The following is a 21,927-nucleotide window of genomic DNA, read 5'->3' as shown; positions in this document are numbered from 1 at the left end:
GTCCCCCTTTGTTTGCTGACCTGTTCTATTGTCTTTATTTATAACTTCATGCTGAATGCCTTTTATACATTTACTGTTTCCAACCCTAGTGTTGCAACCTGCTTGTTTCCCACACACACCCATACCTCTATCTTCCATCAGTTTAAAATCATAGGCATTTCACCAATGGCCTTCTCAATCGAGTCTGCAAGTGCTACCACCCCTGCCCCAGAGAGATGAACCCCATCCCTTGCATACATATCATGTTTGCCATAAAAGTTGTTCCAGTTGTCAATGAATGGGATTGCAAGTTCCTTGCAGTATCTGTCTAGCCAGCAATTTACACCAATTGCCCTAGACAACCATTCATTTCCTACTCCCCTTCTAGGCAAGATGCTACATATGATTGGGATCCCTCCCTTAGACTTAATGAAATCTATAGCTGACCTGTACTTATCTAGCAGCTCTTCTCTCCTACCCTTCCCAATATCATTTCCACCAGCACTGAGACAGATAATGGGCTTGTTCCCATTACCTGACATGATATTATCCAGTCTGTTGACAATGTCCCCAACACCAGCTCCAGGGAAGCACACTCTATCTCTCATCTTCTTATTCCTATTACAAAAAGCACGATCAACATATCTTACCTGAGAGTCACCAACCACAAGAATGCGCTTACCTTCATTAGCAGGGGCAGTAGTACCCTTACCTTCACTGGCCACTGAAGTACATTCATCCTGGAGAACAGAGAAGCGATTTCCTACCTTCAGATCTGCACTCTTAACTTTCCTTACTCTGATGCGCCTCCCATTACTGTGAACAACTCGCCACTTGTAGCAGGTGCTGGCCTTCACCTCACTGCTGGTAGCCGTTGCTACCACCCCACCTACAGCCTCCTCACAGTGAGAGACAGACTGCACCTCACTGCTAGAAGCCTCATTCCCCACATCTCCAACCACCTCACACTCTCTCCCAGGCCCATTGAGGTGGACCTTCAGCCTCCTAATCTCCTCCTGGAGAAGCAAGACCTCCTCCTTCAACTCTCCAACCTCAGCTTTTAAAACACTGTAGAAGCAAGCCATGCTTTGTAACCGTCCACGCTAATCCCCAAGCAGCTCAGGGTCTGTGACCTCACGTGACGACTGACCACTGAACACTGACCACTGAACACGGGTTTAGCGCTTCCCCTTGATTATAATAATAATGGGCCATCAGAAAGTTATTCAGTGTTGGACAAGGTGGTCCTTCTCACATAATCTACCGAATGGCACTTGATGCTCCTTAAAACACTTGTCCAGTTCCCTCCCAGCAATCCACAACCAATACACAGGAGTAGGAACACTTGACCAGAGCTAGACAATGATCGCTATCCTCCCCCCCCTCCCCTCCCTCAACAACGAACTAATTTCAACAAAATTGGGGAAATGTGCCCTTTATTTAGACTGAATTTAGTGCTTAGTTTTGATTACTATAATCAAGACTAAGCGCTAAACCATTAGTTGTGATTATATTTAGACTAAAAAAAAAAAACAGGGAGCGGATGGATGGCGGGAGTATTCAGGTCGTAGGTTTGGAAGTCACAGCTCAAAGGATGTGCCTTGATGTCAATGAGGACTTTTGATCCAAAAAACTTGACTTATCCTCTCCTTCCTTAAATCAAAGTCGATGCTTCCATTCCCCAGGCGCAATGACTCCTACGTGTTTAGCGCTTCCCCCGATTAAAAGAAAATGTAAGTCATACAGCGCCTGGGGAATGGAAGGTAATCGGATTAAAGCCGAGAGTTCCTTAACATCACCATCAAGACACTTCCATAAAGGGTGTACGAATTAAAAAAGAAAATAAACGCCATTGTTAGGGGGACGGGTGGCCCTGTATGATACTTGTTCACACTCGGGACAAGTGTAATTACAGTCCACAAATGCAAGTTTTTACAGACGTCTGTAAAAACTTGCATTTGTGGTCACAGTGGTGCCTGTGCTAACCTTCCTATGGTGTAGAAATATACCTAGTTGGATGAATCTTATTGTGGCTAGCTGGTCTAGTGGCTAACGCGACGGGCTGGAGTTTTGAGACTCTATGACCGCTGGTTCAATCCCGGCCGGGGGTATGGTACGTTAATGACTGCAGACAATTAACATGTCTATGGATCCAAATGGATTAGTTTCTTCTACAAGTTATGTCTTTCACTTGATTCATATAATTTTAGCTTTTATAAGTATGACTAATGTAAGTCATGCGTTGAACTGATGATTGCAGTTATTATTAGTTCATAGCGTCGCTGTAGCACATTTAGCTCACAACAAACATCTGGGTCGAATTCTAGGCGGGAAGTGACATAGGCAAGTTCTCTAAACACCTGCTGCCGTTTATTACCTAGCAGTAAACAGACACCTAGAAGTTAATACACTGTTGTGAGTCGCATTCCGGGAGAGGACCTGAAAAGGTACCTAGTGGAAATAAGCCACACGGCTTTCTTGGGTTATCCTGAGTGTTTAACTCTCCGGGGTTATTGTTCAGTACATAGTCTTCAACCAAATAAAATGACCCATATCCTATTATTATTATTATTATTAATCTAATCAACTGGAAGCGCTAAATCCGCAAGGGCAGTATTGTGCTTGGGAGATATTCAGGTTCGATCTAATGAAGAGAGGATACATCCAGTTCCTCGAATATCAAGAGAACCTCAGCGGTATCAAGGCACCTGCTTGAGGAGAATAATAATGATAAAAAAGATGAAAAAATATATGAAAATAGAGAATAATTTGAAGCTGTAATCTGCCATTCATCGCTAATGGAGTATTTACAAAATCATCAATAGACATAAAAGAATTAAATGCCGATTTTAGTCTCACTTCAAAACTCGGAGAGGGAGGGGAGGGGAGGGGAGGGGAGAGGGGGATAACAAATCCTCCCAATATTTAAATGGCGTAAAAACACAATAACACTTACGGGATACATTTTGCCAGATGTTTTCACAGCCAGCAGACGATGATCACAACCTGGCACATAACCTTTGGCAACAGACTTGGCAGAAGTATATTGAAGGAGACTGGTCATTCGTGTAGTAGTCTAGTGGCTCAAGTCAATAGCTATCTGAATGTCGTCTGTGTCTGGTTTTTATATGAACTCAAAGAGTATTACTGTGTGCGTATTACTTACATATATATATATATATATATATATATATATATATATATATATATATATATATATATATATATATATATATATATATATATATATATATATATATATATATATATATATACACCAGTTGTCTCATTAGAAAAGATATAGGAAAGTACTAGTTTGGCAATGGAGTTGTAGATAAGCGGAACAAACTCCCAGGTAGCGTCACTGAGGCAAGAACTTTAGGTAGCACTGGTAGTATATGAGTGGGTGTGAGTTAGATCTATCTAGTATGGGCCACTAGGCCTGCTGCAGTGTTTATTCTTGTTATACGTTGACGGAAACTTCCATGCTAATATTTCCTTGCAGGAAATATAAAGCCTACTTACTACTGGTCTTATAATTCCCGTTCATCTCGGTCACCCATTGCGGATCGCAGGCTAATGTACTTCTTGGGTGATAATTATAGTTATGCGTAAAACCCGCAGGGTTTTGAGAAATATAAGGATATTTAGGTTTGTTTCAAGAAAATAATAATGTAATAATAAAATTTGTAGATGAATGGTTCAAAGAACCGACATGTTGATAAATTAGACACATGTGCAACTCTTGGGTATCTTTATTGAGGAAACGATTCGCCACACAGTGGCTTCATCAGTCCATACAAAGGAGAATCTTGAAGAACAGGAGGAGAATGAGGTAATCAGTCCCTCAACCTTGAGTCGATGTGGTCAGTCCATCAATCTTGAATAGAAGAGACTGAGAAGAGTTATACAATACCTGTCGGTGTTGTATACCATTTTAATATTCACGAAGACAAGGGTAACTGCAATTCCTTGAATCAAGAACTCTTTACTGGCATCAAGGCACCCTACTTGAATGGTATAGTTAGGACAGATACATGCCCCATACCAAATCGAGGCCCATGTTATTATATTCCAAACTAAGCGCTAAATCCGCTGGTGCAGCGTTGTCCGATGGCCTATTACTAATTGAATTTGAATAAATCACTAAAAATATGCTTGGAGAAATTTAAAATTAGGCTGACACAGTAGCGTTGTCAGACTTATGTCTAGACAAACACTCTGGAGTAAATCTTCTGGTCAGCATCAAGATGCCACACAGGCACCTGGAGAGCCACCTGGTACACAAATCTCCAGCGATGATGGGCTGTTATCATCCCAAGAATTGGAGCTGCCCTTCCATTCTTCTAATCAAATCTAGTTACCTCTCATTCCTCTCTACGGATTTAGCGCCTCCCTAGGGATATAATAATAATATTAAAAGTCGCAGAACCTGCGAAGCCTTTGAATTATACATTCCACCGTGACTGATCTTAATACATAGCACTGTGACAGACAAAATCGCTCTTCAATCTGCTTGAATTTTTTCAGGCGAATTTTATGATATACTACTTGGATTTCTTGGGTTATCCCGGGTTAATATTCGAAGAAATTATTCTTCTCCAGCCATACCTAGAGGAGAGCTGAGTAGCAGACAGATGAGTCACCCTCAACACATGCCCGTCTCTATCTTGGACCTCCGCCAGGATCATCATACCAAAATATACTACACATGCGTGTTATTGTCTACAGTTTGAAGGCCAAACTTTTGAATAACACACAACCTTACCTTTATCAACATTCACTGCCCACTCCACCATTACTCAGCGAATCGCATTTCCGGTTAATATCCATGAAGAACAATTCCTCCTACTGTAAATGTAAAACTGAATGTTGGATTATATAGTAATCGTGGTAAAGTGATATCCCCTTTGACTCACTAAAGGCTCCTGGTTCGATTTTGGGGCGGGTATTGCCTTATACTTATTCATCTAGTAATAGACATGTCCCTGGATGGTAGCTAATTGTTGTGGGTCTGCAGGTCGAATCACCCGGACTATTATATACGCTGACAGTGGAAGGGTGGGGAGTACTGTTATCGTAAACCAGCCTGACAGTACTGTAATATGGAGACATTAAAATCAATAATTTCCACTTTACAAACTGAACTGTTTGTCATATTTATTGCTCTAAAACTTGTGGAAACTACGACCTCAGTAACTGTAACTACTCGCCTCATTACTAGCTCTAAATATTTAATTCTGAGAACTGAATGCCTGTGTATGAAGCTAGGCACAGATATGCACAATTACGAGAGGGAACGTGTAAGTACCGCACGCTAATGAACTGCGCCACTGGGACGTTACGAACAGGATTACAGTTAAACTGTAGTCACAGTGTAGTGGATTCTCTTACATAGGCTTCCAGGAGATTGACAAACGTTCATAATTTAACTAAGCAAACATTAAATAAAAAGAATGTATAATATAATTCTGGTTTCTCAACTAGTTTATGAATAATGTCAGTTTGAATAATGTAAAACAGTACAGACAGGAACCAGCAGATAATAAATAAAAATGTGTCAAGCTAAGCACATGTATGGAGAAACTAACAGGATCAGCAGATTGAAAGATGTTATTGCAATACTAAGGCTAGGATTTATAAGTTTCTGGCACCACGGTTTGTACAGAAATGTCAATGATAATCAAATGTAAAGTGTGTGGACAGAGACACTATATCTTAAGTGTACTATGTCAGTAGCACTATATCTTAAGTGTCCAAATCTCCCAGTCTTCGGGAAACACCTCCATGCATCCTACAGGATATGGCAAAACACTTCAGTGTTTATAAGATGAGTGAATTTTTAAAGAGACGGCAACCTAATAATGACAAATGTTTTAGTAATGGCTTTGTACTTGTAGTATTTTTTTTTTTTTTTGAGATCGCAGCTCCAAATTGAATTGTGTTCATTAGCTACATGAAGAAATTGTAATATGAAACGACTAATATATATATTTTTTGTAATGTAACGATACCCAGTGGGGTCTGAAAAAGACCCATTGTGATCTATACAATCTTTTTGTTTTGTGCAACCGCTCACAGGATGAGCTGTGAGTGCACAATAAACTAGCCAGACGGAACAACTAACTGTTAAGGGTGGCGTCCTGGGAAGATCTAAGGCCCCCGATAAAAATTAGCCTCATTGCTTAAGTTAGCATGGGTTACTAGTAGCTCTCTGGACTAATAATCTGAATAAAGTTTTATTTTATATTAGAACAATGGATGTAGTGTACTCAGCCAGATTCAATACTCAAAACTTATTGCAAACTTATGTGTTATCAGGAATGACGTGTGACTCATTGTTGGTCATTTATAGGTTTGCTTGAATTCGTTTCCGGAGGTCATCGCCCCTGGTCCGTCCCAGATCATGCACCTGGTTCTCCCTATTAGCCAAACAGGCAATAGTGTTTGAGTAATAGCTCGATAGTACTAGTGTGTTTGCCTCACACTCGAAAGGAACCAGATTCGATTCCACATGTTCACCTAGTGGTAAATAAGACTGGAAATGAATACTACATAGCTTCTGGGTTAATGACCCTTTTGGGTTAAATAACCTTACTTGGATATCGTGGAATAGGCGGTTCTGCAATCATAATAGTCCCAAATTCTGAGTCAGTAATGATGGTTACATGTTCTGAGTCAGTAATGGTGGTGGTTCCAGGTTCTGAAGCTGTAGTAAGGGTGATCACTGATTCTGTAGCAATGATCTCATTTAGTAAATAAAACACACTTGAAACACTTGGATATCTATATTGCTTTATTGGGTATCTTTATGACAATAAAATTACCTAAGTGTTGTTAATGTCTTAATCATCAACTTGTTGGTACTGTATACCATCAAAAATTTGATCTCCGGTTCTGTAGGGGTGGTGGTCCCATGTTCTATAGTCAATTTCCCAGCCAGGTTCTGTAGTGATGGTGGGCCCCAGGCTCAAAATGAGGACGAAGTAGAGAAGTTGGCAAGGCTGTATGTTTAAGACTTGAGACGTATGTGGCCACCATGTGGGCTTTGTTGTGGGACAAGAACCTCCAGTCTCTGTTGATGGGACTAGTGAGTCAGTGTTGTACAGGTGATGTTTGTCAAGTCTCTGTGTGGGAGTTGCCAGTGCCATGTCTCTTGATACTTGGGTGTTGTTAGTGTTCGGTCTCTTGATATGTGGCTGCTGTCAATAGTCTATCTCTTGTGTATTCTAAGTGTTGCCAGTGTCCTGTCTCTTGTGTTGGAGGTGACTTGAACAACAGGCCAACAAGCAATATAAAAACACGTATTACAGAGAAGTTTCCTTGAAAGGTGAGCGTTATTAAGTCTACAGAGAAACCCAAACACTATTTAAATATATATCCCACTGAAATGGAAAATTATTTTTAGACAGCCTGTACTGTCTGCTAGACAGCCTATGCTGCCTGTTAGTTTCATAAGCCGCGGCACTACGGTGCTGCCCTCTCTAGGCCTGCCCAGGTCAGTGAGACGTGATGAGCAGTCGGCCTCACTTCACGGCCTACACGCCTCGGATCAACAATCTTCCCCTCCACGGTCTGGCTTTCGGTCACCTCCCCCCCCACTCTGCCCGCTGTGTAATCCACGTATCGTATAATAAACCAAAGCTAGTCCATCGGCCGTGTTCCTGCAACCCTTCTACGTTACCCCTTCTAAGTAACCTACAAGTAACCTCAGCACTAAACCGCTGTTCAACAGTAATAACAGTGGTAACAGCATTAACATATTATTATTATTATTATTATTATTATTATTATTATTATTATTATTATTACTACTATAAAAGAAGCGCTAAATCCACTAGGGTCATACAATGAAGTGGAGAAGGGAGGAGAGATATGTTATAAGTAGCAAAGATGGGAAGGTGGGGTTAGGTGTGGGCGGTGTATGTGTGTGGTAGTAAGTTGGACCTTACGTGAGAAGGCTACTCAGCAGAAAATGTGCAAGAGGTAACGAATAAAAAGGCATAATACCGTGACTGGAACACTACACAATTAACCCGCACATAGGAGAAACAAACTTGACGTTTCGGCCCGACCTGAACCGAAGAGGTGTTGAACATTGAAATGGTATAAAATACCGACAGGTTGTTAGGTAAGACACATATGCAACAGTTAGGTATCTTTATTTCGAAATAAAGATACCTAACTGTCGAAGAGGTGTTGCAAGTCCGAATGTCAATGGCTGCTCCAAATAAGAGTAATAAACAGGTAAAGAGAACCAATCTTTATTTTTCAGGATGTGGGATGGTTCAGGGAGTTACTTGCCCTCAGGAAGAACTCAAGGGCTCCTGGGTACTCCACCAAGGCAGCAACGCTCAGACAATGGCCGCGACCACTTCCAGCGCTCGCACTCTCCTGTGAATTCCCTCCAGCGATCATCCAAGGTGTTTATTATCTGTATCGTTATTGATAAGCAGTGTATAGTTTTTTATGCATTTAGGATGTGTTATTATTATATTAATGGGGAAGCGATTCAAGAGTGGGGTGGCTGCAGTTCCTTCTATCAAGAATCTTCCATTAGCTTCAAGATGGTAGATGCTCGTTATTTAATTGAAGCTGCATTATAATTACTGTATTCATTTGTATTAACTATTCAGTAGTATTTCATTACATAAAACAGGTTAAACTAGTATATCCACTATCTGTCAAATGCTTTTTCTTCCTCTCGTTTTCATTACATAATAATTTTATTTTTCATGCATATTTTATTGATTTACTGATTTTCTATATTCATTTCTGGATATTTTGTGATGCTTTAAAACTAACGAAACTTACCTTTCCTTATTAAATGAAGCTACATATTGAAATTGTCTATGAACGTTTTTGACGATAAATAAGAGCAACTGCATCAAATTCACTACATAAATTCCCTGACTAATACCAGTCTTAGAAGGAAAAGTTAACACTTTTTCGTAAATATTAGTTACACCATATTGTGTAGCTATTCTCCTCAATATGACATTTCAAAGGTTTAAGCAAGAAATGTTTATCTAACATCCTTCACACAGAATGGTTTTCCTGTCATTGTCCATCACACAGGATTTTCCTGTTGTATTCCATCATACCAGGTGGACTTTTGACTAAGGTTTGACATATGCCAGTCTGGGCTGGAAGACTTCAGCTGGGAGATGAGGATACCTTTAGTCTCTTACTCTGCCTGGCAGCATGGATTAATATATCTTTATTTCTACATGTACAAGGTATATAGGCCTAGCTGACATCAATGACATACTACTATATAGAAAGCCGCTTGTTATGCAGAGCATTTTGGGCAAATTATGTCAATTTTGTCCCAGGATGCGACCCACACCAATCGACTAACGCCCAGGTACCCAAACACGCCCACTGTTTTCACCCTTGCCGGGAATCGAACCACGGACCCTCAGCGTGTGAAGAGAGAGCTTTGCCTACCAGGCCACGAGCCTGATAGGCTCATTACTCTGTCTTATCAAAAGAACACTGTTGCCAGTCCATTGGAGTGGTCTCTCCAAAATTAAATATGACTTATGTTCACATGACTATTCATTAAATACAAACCAATTTATTACTATTATTATTTAATAAGTTTATTTTGTAAGTAATTCATTGCTATTGTAAGCTGCTTAGCTAACAAAATGCTGGGATCCAGTTCTTGACCTCTGTGCTTTTACAATCTTTTGACTAACGCCCACAGAGTGGGTATGGGGTACAAAATAACGCTATTTAACTGACAATGTCTAGCAGTATAGGCTCTAATACAGAAACGCTAGTGTTTGATAACTTAGATAATATTTTAATTATTATCGTCACGGGGAGCGCTAAATCCATAGGGGTTACGCAGCACCTGGGAAAATTTGAGGAAAACATGTTCAATAAGCGAAAATCCAATTCCTAAGGTCAAAACACGTCACTAACATCAAGAAATCTCCCTTAATTAAGGAATTGATATGCTAGAAAAATTGCATCTCCACTCGTCCTAGCCGAGGGACCTCCAGATAATAAGTTACAAGGCGATTAGACTAAGATATGTTGGCCCACACAAAACTTCGTTACAGCTATATATTTTTTTTATTAAAGTTAAACACCGATTTTGCTGAAAATTTTCATACTGAATGAGTTATATTGTTATCTTACATTTAAAATTTTATTCTAATCGGAAGGACATTTTTTAATCATATTTTTTTTTTAAGTGTTCAGAAAGTTGTTTCCAACCAGTGTTCATTTCGTCATTAAATTAACCCACTACGCATACATTATGTACACACACACACACACACACACACACACACACACACACACACACACACACACATATATATATATATATATACATACATACACGCACACACACACTAATCTTAGGCCGAAAGAGACTCGAACTTACGAACCTTGTAACAAGGTACACAGTACTGTACATACCGTCTTACTGTGAGTTTGTAAATATTTCGCTTGTTCTGTAAAGTTTAAACATTCTAAAAATTTTTCGTTGGTCGATACAAGCTGGAGATGAGATGAAAAAAACTAAAAGCTACCTCCATGAATGCTGGCTGCTTTGAATCAAATGCCTAGCGTGGTTGGGCAGCAAGTACTGTCCAGTGTGGGACGGTGAGTCGAGTACTCTCGACTGTATACCTTATTCCATAGGTTCGTAGGTTCGAGTCTCCTTCGGCCTGAGATTAGTATTTTTGAATATTTCGCTTGTTCTACGAAGTTTAAACACACACACACATTATATATATATATATATATATATATATATATATATATATATATATATATATATATATATATATATATATATATGCAATAAGATCACGGTAAACAGGTGATTTCAGAATATGCAAAACAACCACTGTGAAAGAATAGTGAAATTCCAAGCGCTTTCGTGACTACTCACATTATCAAGGAACAATGTTCCTTGATAATGTGAGTAGTCACGAAAGCGCTTGGAATTTATTATATTATATATATATATATATATATATATATATATATATATATATATATATATATATATATATAACACTGATCTCTGGCTCAAGGAGATTCGAACCTACAAACCTTGGAACAAGGTACCCAGTGCTTTACCAATATACCCACTGGGCCAATACCCTGGAGTCCGGCTTGCGCTAGACTTTGATCCAAGGCAGCCAGCTTTCAGGGAGAAGGCTTACAGCTTTTCATCTCATCCCCTGCATGCATCAGCCTTACTAGAGATATTAACAATGCAAGGAATTCGCAAGAGCAGGCGAAATATACACAAACAGCCAGAGATTAGTGTTTGTGTATATTTCACCTGCTCTTGCGAATTCCTTGCATTGTTAATATCTCTAGTAAGGCTGATGCATGCAGGGGATGAGATGAAAAGCTGTAAGCCTTCTCCCTGAAAGCTGGCTGCCTTGGATCAAAGTCTAGCGCAAGCTGGACTCCAAGGTATTGGTCCAGTGTGGGTAGATTGGTAAAGCACTGCGTACCTTGTTCCAAGGTTCGTAGGCTCGAGTCTCCTTCAGCCAGAGATCAGTGTTTGTGTATATTTCGCCTGCTCTTGCGAATTCCTTGCATTGTTAATATCTCTAGTAAGGCTGATGCATGCAGGGGATGAGATGAAAAGCTGTAAGCCTTCTCCCTGAAAGCTGGCTGCCTTGGATCAAAGTCTGGCGCAAGCTGGACTCCAAGGTATTGGTCCAGTGTGGGTAGATTGGTAAAGCACTGCGTACCTTGTTCCAAGGTTCGTAGGTTCGAGTCTCCTTCAGCCAGAGATCAGTGTTTGTGTAGATGTCGCCGGCTCTCGCGAATTACTGGCATATATATATATATATATATATATATATATATATATATATATATATATATGTCGTGCCGAATACGCAGAATTTGCGATCTTGGCTTAAATAGCAATGCTCATCTTGCCATATAGGACAAGTGAAAATTTGTGTATGCAATAATTTCGCCAAAACCATTCTGAACCTAACGAAAAAAATATATTTCACTGTGTTTGTTTAGTATTAAATTATTGTAAACAAATCTAAAATATATTTAGTTGGGCTAGGCTAAAATAAATTGTTCTTGTTATAATAAGGTTAGGTAAGTTTTCTAAGATTCTTTTGGTGCAAAATTATAATTTTTTACATCAACATTATTGAAAAAATATATCTTTAAACGTATAAGAGAAAATTTTAGAAAGGACTTAATTTTAAATGAGTTCTTGCTAATTGACCAGTTTTACATACTCGGCACGACATATATATATATATTATATATATATATATATATATATATATATATATATATATATATATATATATATATATATATATATATATATATATATATATATATATGCTTGATTTAATCTCTGGTTTGAGGATTACAGTATTCTTGTCTAGTGATGAAAAGGTTACCGTGCAACCTTAATTAATGACCCTAATGTTGTCAATAGACTTCAAACTCCACCAACCAACCAGACTACTCTCACATATTAACCACATATGTTACAGTAACTATGCAAGATATATGCACCAAGAGGTATCTCTCTCCCGCTCGCTCGCTCTTTCTCTCTCTCACATATCCAAACACGGAAGAAAATCTTCGGGCACAGCAGAAACACGAGGCTAAATTCGTCGCAGGTCATAAGGGAAGCGGGGTCTATAAACAGCTGTAGAAGCCATGGCACCTTGCCTCTCTTAACAACGTGGTTTTAAGGAAGTGGTATACAGTTCGAAGCATGAGAAGTTCAAGTTATGTATAGTTATAAGCATTGTACTTTTAACCTAGCTGTTTATGGATTACTAGTATTTACGTGCAGTATTTTTTGAACTGAGATGGCGGTACTGTAATTTAGTTCCTCTTAATCTTATCTAAATTCATTAACATATATATATATATATATATATATATATAAACACTGATCTCTGGCTGAAGGAGACTCGAACCTACGAACAAGGTACGCAGTGCTTTACCAATCTACCCACACTGGACCAATACCTTGGAGTCCAGCTTGCGCTAGACTTTGATCCAAGGCAGCCAGCTTTCAGGGAGAAGGCTTACAGCTTTTCATCTCATCCCCTGCATGCATCAGCCTTACTAGAGATATTAACAATGCAAGGAATTCGCAAGAGCAGGCGAAATATACACAAACACTGATCTCTGGCTGAAGGAGACTCGAACCTACGAACCTTGGAACAAGGTACGCAGTGCTTTACCAATCTACCCACACTGGAATGGATGAGATGAAAAGCTGTAAGCCTTCTCCCTGAAAGCTGGCTGCCTTGGATCAAAGTCTAGCACAAGCTGGACTCCAAGGTATTGGTCCAGTGTGGGTAGATTGGTAAAGCACTCCGTACCTTGTTCCAAGGTTCGTAGGTTCGAGTCTCCTTCAGCCAGAGATCAGTGTGTATATTTCGCCTGCTCTTGCAAATTCCTTGCATTGTTAATATCTCTAGTAAGGCTGATGCATGCAAGGGATGAGATGAAAAGCTGTAAGCCTTCTCCCTGAAAGCTGGCTGCCTTGGATCAAAGTCTAGCGCAAGCTGGACTCTAAGGTATTGGTCCAGTGTGGGTAGATTGGTAATGCACTGCGTACCTTGTTCGTAGGTTCGAGTCTCCTTCAGCCAGAGATCAGTGTTTGTGTATATTTCGCCTGCTCTTGCGAATTCCTTGCATATATATATATATATATATATATATATATATATATATATATATATATATATATATATATATATATATATATATATATATATATATATATATATATATATATATATATATATATATATATATATATATATATATATATATATATATATATATATATATATATATATATATATATACAAACATGCGTGTGTGTGTGTGTAACGTGAAATTAATATTAATTATTACTGAGATCGAACCAGCATTCTTACTATTGGGAGTCCACACCCAAACTGACTTAACCATAGTGAATATTTTTGTGCGTGACCTCAAATGATATGCGAGGCTGTTAGTGCTCGCATCACGCAGCATGACACGTATCATTACAATATTGGTATACAACACTGACAAGATGAGGAATTATATACATGTGTGTTGCATATGTGTCTTAATTCCTGACGCAGTGCGACGTAAGCAACACGCCCTGGCCGATCAGGAACTTGTCAAGTTCCTTACTCAAGACAGGATTCTCATTTTTGTTTATAATTATTAGCCATGTGGGAGAGAACAGGGTCTGACACACTACTTGAGTGGGGAGTAGATTATTATTATAATCAAGGGGGAAGCGCTAAACCCATAGGATTATACAGCGCCCAGGGGAGGGGGGGATGTGGAAGGCATTCAGGCTTAATTCGGGGAACTGGAGCACAGATCCAATTCCCTAAATCAAGAGCCCCTCACCAACATCAAGGAACCTTCCATGAGGGGGAGTGGGGAGTAGAGAGGGACTGACTTACAATGGTTCTATTATATTACATTCATGGTACAACGCAAAACTCTTAGGAGTCGTAATGCGCTCCAGTGGCTGAATTAATAAATGACTGAAGAATAAGTCACAGTACCGTAGCTTTAACTTTTCACGACGTCCCCGTAATTGATGGAATATAATCAAATGAATACTGCCAGAAATAAAATACAGCACAACATTAAAGGAATATATTATTTACACCTGCTGACTCTTCGATGATTTTTTACTAAACCTTTATTTCAGATTAACAAGACGCGGAGCTCACGTAATTTAACCAGCTAACATAAGAATAACTAACGCCAATGTTGACAAGGCTTGTGGAGTAACAGACTTCAATTAACAGCATAACTGTCAAGGAATATAAACAAAAAACATCGCCAACTGCTGCTACAGTAACAAGTGACTAACGCCAATCCTGTACACCGCAGCGCCCAGGAATGGACTAATTATCTTCCCTCCAAGATGTTATCACATCAAGGTGCCATGGCAGATTTAATAAATTTATGGAGCTCTCGGATCAGTGATGAAAAGTGCTTCAAGGTCAGCGTGTTTCCGGAGGTTGAAGAATGTTAACACCATTTATTCACTGAGCCGTAACTACTTATACATGCCTTCCTCTAACCCAAAAATTATCAGCTTGTTTACTGAGCCTTCAACACCTAAGCCTACAGATTAGGCTGAAGAACGCTAACACCGCCTGTTTCTTGAACCTTAACCACCTATACACCTTCACGTAACACTCATTATCAATGTCTCATAGTTAAAATATTTTATGGACTAAATTTATATATAAACTGAAGCCAACAAATTTCCTAGCCAGTTAAGATTAAATACATTTGACTCTCAAATCCTTTTGCAAAGTAAAAGCTCTTCAAGTAAGAAATCTCTCTCTTTCTCCCTCTCTCTCTCCCTCTCTCTCTCCCTCTCTCTCTCTCTCTCTAAGTAACGATCTGGTTTAGGTTTTGGAAGATTGAGTAGGAAATGGTAAGTGTCCCCAGACACCACCAATACAAACTCCTCCCTCCTCACTACTACACATGACATGGTCACGTTTACAGGTGAGGTCGTCATACATGCACCTGTACCAGCAGGAGTCTGCTGACAGCGATGACCCGCTGCAGAGGTGGTCGCGCACACCCACCAGGGCTGCTGGCCTTGGCTCATCTTCGGCGGACACAGTTTACTCCAGAGCTGATACCTTGAGGGGTTTCAGGACGGACACTACTGACACCTTGCGAGGTTTCAGGACTGACACTGCTGATACCTTGAGAGGTTTCAGGACGGACACCGCTGATACCTTGAGAGGTTTTAGGACGGACACTGCTGACACCTTGAGAGGTTTCAGGACAGACACTTTTGACACCTTGAGAGGTTTCAGGACAGACACTTCTGACACCTTGAGAGGCTTCAGGACAGACACTGCTGACACCTTGAGAGGTTATAGGACAGACACTGCTGACAGCTTGAGAGGTTACAGGACGGACACTGCTGACACCTTAAGAGGTTTCAGGACTGACACTGCTGACACCTTTAGGGGTCTCAGAGCCAATGCCACCGATACCATCAGGGGTCTGAGAACAGATAATGATGACATCTTGAAGGGTCACAGAGATTCTTACACTTCAAGAAACGTAACAATGTCTTCTAAGCTTGATACTTCGGAAAATTTCTCACCAAGATCAAGACCTGATACCTCGAGAAACACTTCACTTTCTTCGCGAACGGATGCATCAAAGTATGCAACATCATTGTTAGACGATTCTCCACGAAGTATGGCATCATCGCTGAGGGGTGACACATCGAAGTACGACGCATCGAAGTACGACGCATCGAAGTACGACGCATCAAAGTACGTGACATCGTTGCTAGGAGTCGGCTCACCAACAAGTGCAGCAACCTCATCAAGATCTGATACGAGGAAAATGGAAATACTATCAAGACTTGAAACTTCAAGGAACGTGGCAGCCATACTGAAAGCTGACAGCTCAGCAGGCAAGCTGGCATCAGCGTCAGCTCACGCTTCAAGGAATACTGCAGAAGAGCCTAGTCTTAATAATTTAGAAAAGGAGACAATGTCAGGAGATAATCCATGTAATGTGACAGGGGATACTCCAGGAAATATGGCACCAATGTTGGGGAATACTCCCCAAAATGTGGAACTGGTGTCAAGGGATAATCTAGGTAATGCAGCAACAGTGTCAAGGGATAATCTAGGAAATGTTCCACCAATATCGAGGGATATTCCAGAAAATGTTGAACCGATGTCAGGGGATACTTCAGGAAATGTGGCACGAATGTCAGGAGATACTGCAGGAAATCCTGCACTTATGTCAGAGGATGTTGCAGGAAATGCAGAAATGCTCGCTGTTGATGTTTCAGGAGTAAGTATGTCAGGAAATACAGCATCACAGCTAAGGGATAACACTACAGATATGGCAACATTGTTGAATGCTGATACCACACGCGATGAAACTACATCTCAGAAAGCTGACATTACACCATTGAATGCTGACCCTACACAGGGTGTCTTATCACCGCTGATAGCTGACGTTACAAGAGACGGGGCATCACCGTTAAAGTCTGAGATTACATGTGAGGTAATAACATTGAAAGCTGACACTTCAGATATTGAAACGATACAGAGTGCTGATGGTACACAACCTGCGGCAACACCACTGGCGCCAGCTGATGTAATGAACGATGAGGCAACACTGTTAAAGGCTGATACTACACAACATGAGGCAGTTCCTTTGAAGGCTGACACTACACGAAATGTGGCAATGCCGCTGAATGCTGACGTTACACGAGACATGGCAGACTCACTAAAAGTCGATTTTACACAAGTGGCAACATCGAGAGCTGATGATACACAAGACGTGGCATCATCACTGAGGACTGATACTACACAAAACTTGGCAACACCGCTGAGGACTGATACTACACAAAACTTGGCAACACCGCTGAGGACTGATACTACACAAAACTTGGCAACACTGCTGAGTGCTGATGAGACACAAGACGTGGCATCACCGCTGAGGACTGATACACAAAGCTTGGCGACACCGCTGAGGACTGATACTACACAAAACTTGGCAACACAGTTGAGTGCCGATGAAACACAAGACGTGGCATCACCGCTGAGGACTGATACACAAAACCTGGCAACACCGCTGAGGACTGATAATACACAAAACTTGGCAACACTGCTGAGTGCTGATGAGACACAAGACATGGCATCACCGCTGAGGACTGATACTACACAAAACCTGGCACCACCGCTGAGGACTGATACTACACAAAACTTGGCAGAAGAACCGAGAGTTGATGTTGCAAGAGACGTGACAACACCGCTGAGATCTAACGTTACACAGGATGTTACAAGAGACATGGCACCGCTGAGGTCCGATTTTATACGAGACGTGTCAACACCGCTTAGGTCTGACATTGCTAGAGATGTGTCAACACTGCTGAGGTCTGAAATTACCAGAGACGTGTCAACACCGCTGAGAGCTGACATTACCAGAGACGTGGCAACACCGACAAGCAATGATGGTGAGAGGGGAGCTTCACTACTGAGGACACTGGCTGACGTGGCTGACGTGAGGGAGCTGACTCCTCTCTATGAGCGGATGAGGCGACGAAAGGTGCGATGCTAAATTTAAGTTATTACTGTACCAAAGACTTGTCTTGGGCGGATATTCCACCATTAAAAGGTATTTATATAATGCTTCGACAAGGAAGTATATCAGACACTCAAATAGTTGCATCCTGGGTGAATTAAACAGTTACTCAGGGCTTATTTATAGACATGTTTCTTAATAGCGCACTGTATGAATACCTTTTAAAATATGGGTAAATTTTATTTGCGCATTCACGTTCAAAGAAAAAAATGTTATTCATATGGTTAACTGTATGACTATATTTTATTATTCTTATTACTATATTAACAAGCGGTAAACCCGTATGGGTCACAGTACTTTAATTTTCAAAATGCACTTTTAACATGAAGTGTCCAAGTCAAATTTCGTTTTCGTTTCTTTGTTGGTGACTCTTCACGCTGCTGTAAGTCCAACTTCGATGTCCACATCATCGAACTCAGATTCTACCTCTACAACACTATCAGCTGTTTTTTAATCAGGGGACGCGCTAAATCCACAGGGGGTCATACAGCGTTTGAAGTATGGGAGGCAAATTAGTGTCGATTCAAGAATGGGGAGGGTAAGCCTAGTTCCTTGAATCAAGATCATAATCATGGGGGAACGCTAAGCCCGTAGGATTATACAGTGCATATGGGGGGGATGGAAGATATTCAGGTTCAATTCAAGGAACCGGTGCACAGATCCAATTCCCTAGATCAAGAGCCCCTCATCAGAGACATGGTCAACTCTACAAATTCATACATCAAAGAACTGTTTTTGTATTTACTTTCACATTTCAAGCTTTATGTAATGTTACCTGTGAATTTTTGGCTCAATTAAGCCCTCCCATCTTGTTGCAAGAGGCCGAGAACGTAAATTAATAGAGAACTCGCTTGATTTTGTTGATAAGGTATATTTATTATAGCTCTGTTATTCTTTATCTTGTTGCATTATTCAAATTCCTTTATGGTTTGAATATCATTTCATTACTTTTCTACACGACGCAGAAACGTTAGTAGGCAAGATGACGTGTGTAACTGAGACATTTTATTGAGGCAGTTTCGCTCTCCATGAGTTTGGGAAACCTAATTTTGGCTTGACCAAGTTCCTGGAGAGCGAAACGTTGCCATAATAAACTATCTTCTCATTAGTTGCATACGTGACCTTGTACCTAACATTGTGGGTGATTCTGCCAACATTATTACGACTTACAAATGCTACTGGAAGTTAATAATTAATGGGTTGTATAGTTGTAATATTTATGCACTACTAATATTACTGGTGAAACATGACTGAAATACTTTTAAATGCAAATACAATATTTTTTTCCCCAGATTTAATTAAGCTTAAATATATATTAACTAAATAGTATTGCCAATTAGCACGCTAATTGTTTTCTTAACAAATTTAGTGTAGGGCTTCTCCAGCTACTTAACAAAAATGCAATACTTATCTTTTCAATTAAGAGAAACTTATTATATTTGGCAAATATAAATAAAAACAGCTTCTGTAGGTGTTTTGGGGATTTCTGAGGAAGTGTAGTTCAATTGCTCTCAGCGACATCAACAATTCTTACTGTATTGCCCCATCCTTCCACTACACCTTTAAATTTATTTATTACAACCAGGGGGAGGAGCAAAATCTGTAGAGGACAGGGCCTGAGGAATGGAGGGCAATTAGATTCAGTCAGTGGTGACGTGTACTTAGCTCTGTGAAGACCTGTTTGTGTGCTCTCTGTGAATCTGAACCAGGATGCCCTCTCTTGAGCAACGTTACCAGCAGCTGAAAGAAGAGCTTAGGGTTGCTAAGCAGGAGATACGGCGATTAACGGAGAACAAGAGGATTCGAAGTAATCCTGTTGTGAGTCCCCAGGTTAAGAGGGGAGCTTGGTCAGTGGCCGGGCAACATGGAATCAAGCTGAGGATCAAGAAGACTGTTGGAGAGGCAGAAACAACGAGGACCCAGAAGACTACTGTGGAAACTTCCAACCCATTCTCGGTGCTACCTGACGAATGTGGGTGTTCTACTGGGAATGTCACAACGAGCACCACGGAAGCATTGGCTGATGTGAGTGAGACATCCCTAAAAACCCCAACGAAAACCATCGAGAACGTCTTGACGAATTCCTCAAGTGAGGGTGTAGTGCTACCTAACGAATGTGAGTCAACTACTGGGAACATCACGACGGACGTCGCCAAGGAAGGTAAAAACATTGTTCTTGTTGGGGATAGCCAGATTAGGTACATGGATAGGGCATTCTGCTTGAATGATAGGAGTAGGAGGCAGAGAGTGTGTTTTCCTGGGGCTGGGATGAAGGATACTGTTAGCCGTCTGGATGACATCATGAGAGGTACTGGGAGCAATCACCTCAGTGCTGGAGGCAACGATGTTGGCAGACGTAGGAGTGAGGACCTGATTAGCAGGTATAGGTCAGCAATAGAGATAATTAGGAGGAAGGGTGAGAACCCTGTCATATGTGGTATTTTGCCAAGGAGAGGAGTTGGAAATGAATGGTTGTCCAGAGCAATTGGTGTCAATTGCTGGCTGGAAAAATACTGTAAGGAAAATGCGGTAACATTCATTGACAACTGGGACCTCTTCTATGGCAGAAATGACATGTATGCCATGGATGGGGTTCACTTATCTAGGTGTGGGGTGGGAGCACTGGCAACTGCAGTGGAGGGAGCTGTTAGGTCTTTAAACTAGGAATAGTTAGTGGTATGGGTTTTGGGGGGAAAACAGTGAAGTCGCAGTGTAGTAATATGAGTACTACGAGAACTAGCAATAAGCAAAATGAGGTGGCTATTGGAAAGCCAGTGGCACTAATTGACAAGGGCAGTAATAGGTTTAGTGGAATAACAGAAAGGAGCAGGAAGGGTAAAGAGAAAGGAGGGTCTTTAAATATATATTACACAAATAGTCGTAGTGCTAGGAATAAGATGCACGAGTTGAGACTAGTTGCTAGTGCAGGTAACACTGATGTATTTGCCTTAACTGAGACGTGGTTCAATATGAAAAATCGGGACATGCCTGCAGAATGTCACATTCAGGGTTTTAAATTGTTCCAAGTAGATAGAAGTATCGGGAAGGGGGGTGGGGTGGCATTGTATGTCCGAGATCGCTTGAACTGTTACATAAAAACGGGTATTAAGTCTGAAGTAACTCATACAGAGTCTGTTTGGATAGAATTTTCAGAGGGGCATGAAAAATTGATTTTAGGTGTGATATACAGTCCCCCAAATTTAGATAGGGACCAAGGGAGACTACTATGGGAGGAAATTGTTAAGGCCACAAGGCACGATAATGTAACTTGACTCAAGAAATCGTAATGACACGATTGCAAACGGGACGGGCTGGAGTTTTGAGACTCTATGACCGCGGGTTCAATCCCGGCCTGGGGTATGGTCACGATAATGTAGTAATTCTAGGAGACTTTAACTTTAGTCATATTGATTGGAATTTCTTGGCTGGGAATTTAGAATCATACGACTTCTTAGAAGTAGTTCAGGATTGTTTTTTGAAGCAGTTTGTGACAGAACCTACAAGGGGAAATAACCTGCTTGACTTAGTTCTGGCAAACAATGAATCCTTTGTTAATAATTTAGAAATTTCAGAGGAACCGGGTGATAGCGACCACAAATCAATTACATTTAGCATTGAATGGAAGTATGATAGTAGGGATAACTCAGTAACAGTCCCAGATTTTCGCTTAGCAGATTACGATGGGTTTAGAGAACACTTATCTGTTGACTGGGGTAACGAAGAGAGCTGTCAATATGACAGTTTTCTGAACACTATACTTGCTGCTCAAAGAACGTTTATCCCGTATAAAGAAATTAGATCAAATAG

General features: G+C 40.6%; 1 protein-coding gene across 1 annotated transcript in view; it reads left to right on the top strand.

Annotated features, from left to right (window-relative positions):
* LOC128692745 (uncharacterized) overlaps positions 1-21,927 on the top strand; it is a 59,682-nt gene that overhangs the window by 9,113 nt on the left and 28,642 nt on the right. The window contains exons 2-3 of the mRNA XM_053782078.2: positions 8,255-8,402; positions 15,499-18,084. Coding sequence (XP_053638053.1) covers positions 8,256-8,402; positions 15,499-18,084 — 2,733 coding nt within the window. The 5' untranslated portion in view covers position 8,255. The remainder of the gene's footprint in view (positions 1-8,254; positions 8,403-15,498; positions 18,085-21,927) is intronic.

The sequence above is a fragment of the Cherax quadricarinatus genome, chromosome 30 (genome assembly GCF_038502225.1).
Source record: "Cherax quadricarinatus isolate ZL_2023a chromosome 30, ASM3850222v1, whole genome shotgun sequence".
Taxonomy (NCBI): domain Eukaryota; kingdom Metazoa; phylum Arthropoda; class Malacostraca; order Decapoda; family Parastacidae; genus Cherax; species Cherax quadricarinatus.
This window is presented reverse-complemented; position numbering and strand designations above follow the sequence as displayed.